At 71.2% G+C, this 513-nt stretch overlaps 1 protein-coding gene across 1 annotated transcript; it reads right to left on the reverse strand.

The window, feature by feature from the left end:
• On the reverse strand, positions 1-513 carry DQ04_25641000 (hypothetical protein; the record flags this gene model as incomplete). Its single annotated transcript, XM_009318293.1, has 1 exon — positions 1-513. A coding segment is annotated over one exon (513 nt), but the record flags the coding sequence as incomplete, so codon positions are not given.

Below are 513 nucleotides of genomic sequence, written 5' to 3' on the forward strand. Positions count from 1 at the left end.
CAGCTCCGACAGCCGCGTCTCCAGCTCACCGCGCTGGCGCTCGCCCTCCTCTGCCGCGGCACAGCGGCTCCCCTCGCTCGCCTGCAGTTTCTCCTCCAGCTCACGCACACGCCCTGCCAGAGCCTCCCTCTCAGCGACCAGCTCCGACAGCCGCGTCTCCAGCTCACCGCGCTGGCGCTCGCCCTCCTCTGCCGCGGCACAGCGGCTCCCCTCGCTCGCCTGCAGTTTCTCCTCCAGCTCACGCACAGCACAGCAGGCATGTCGCAGGCGCCCCGCCACGGAGTGGTCACCACCACCACCACCACCCACCGCGGCACCGCTGCTGCTGCTGTTATCATCCGCAGTGAGGCCCAGCAGTCCGGATAGTGCGCCGCACTCACCGTCGGCGTCGCGCAGGGTGGCGTCCAGGTTGGCCAGCGACTCCTCCAGCTCACGCACACGCCCTGCCAGAGCCTCCCTCTCAGCGACCAGCTCCGACAGCCGCGTCTCCAGCTCACCGCGCTGGCGCTCGCC

This window comes from Trypanosoma grayi (assembly GCF_000691245.1).
Source record: "Trypanosoma grayi strain ANR4 Tgr_2564_V1, whole genome shotgun sequence".
Classification (NCBI taxonomy): domain Eukaryota; phylum Euglenozoa; class Kinetoplastea; order Trypanosomatida; family Trypanosomatidae; genus Trypanosoma; species Trypanosoma grayi.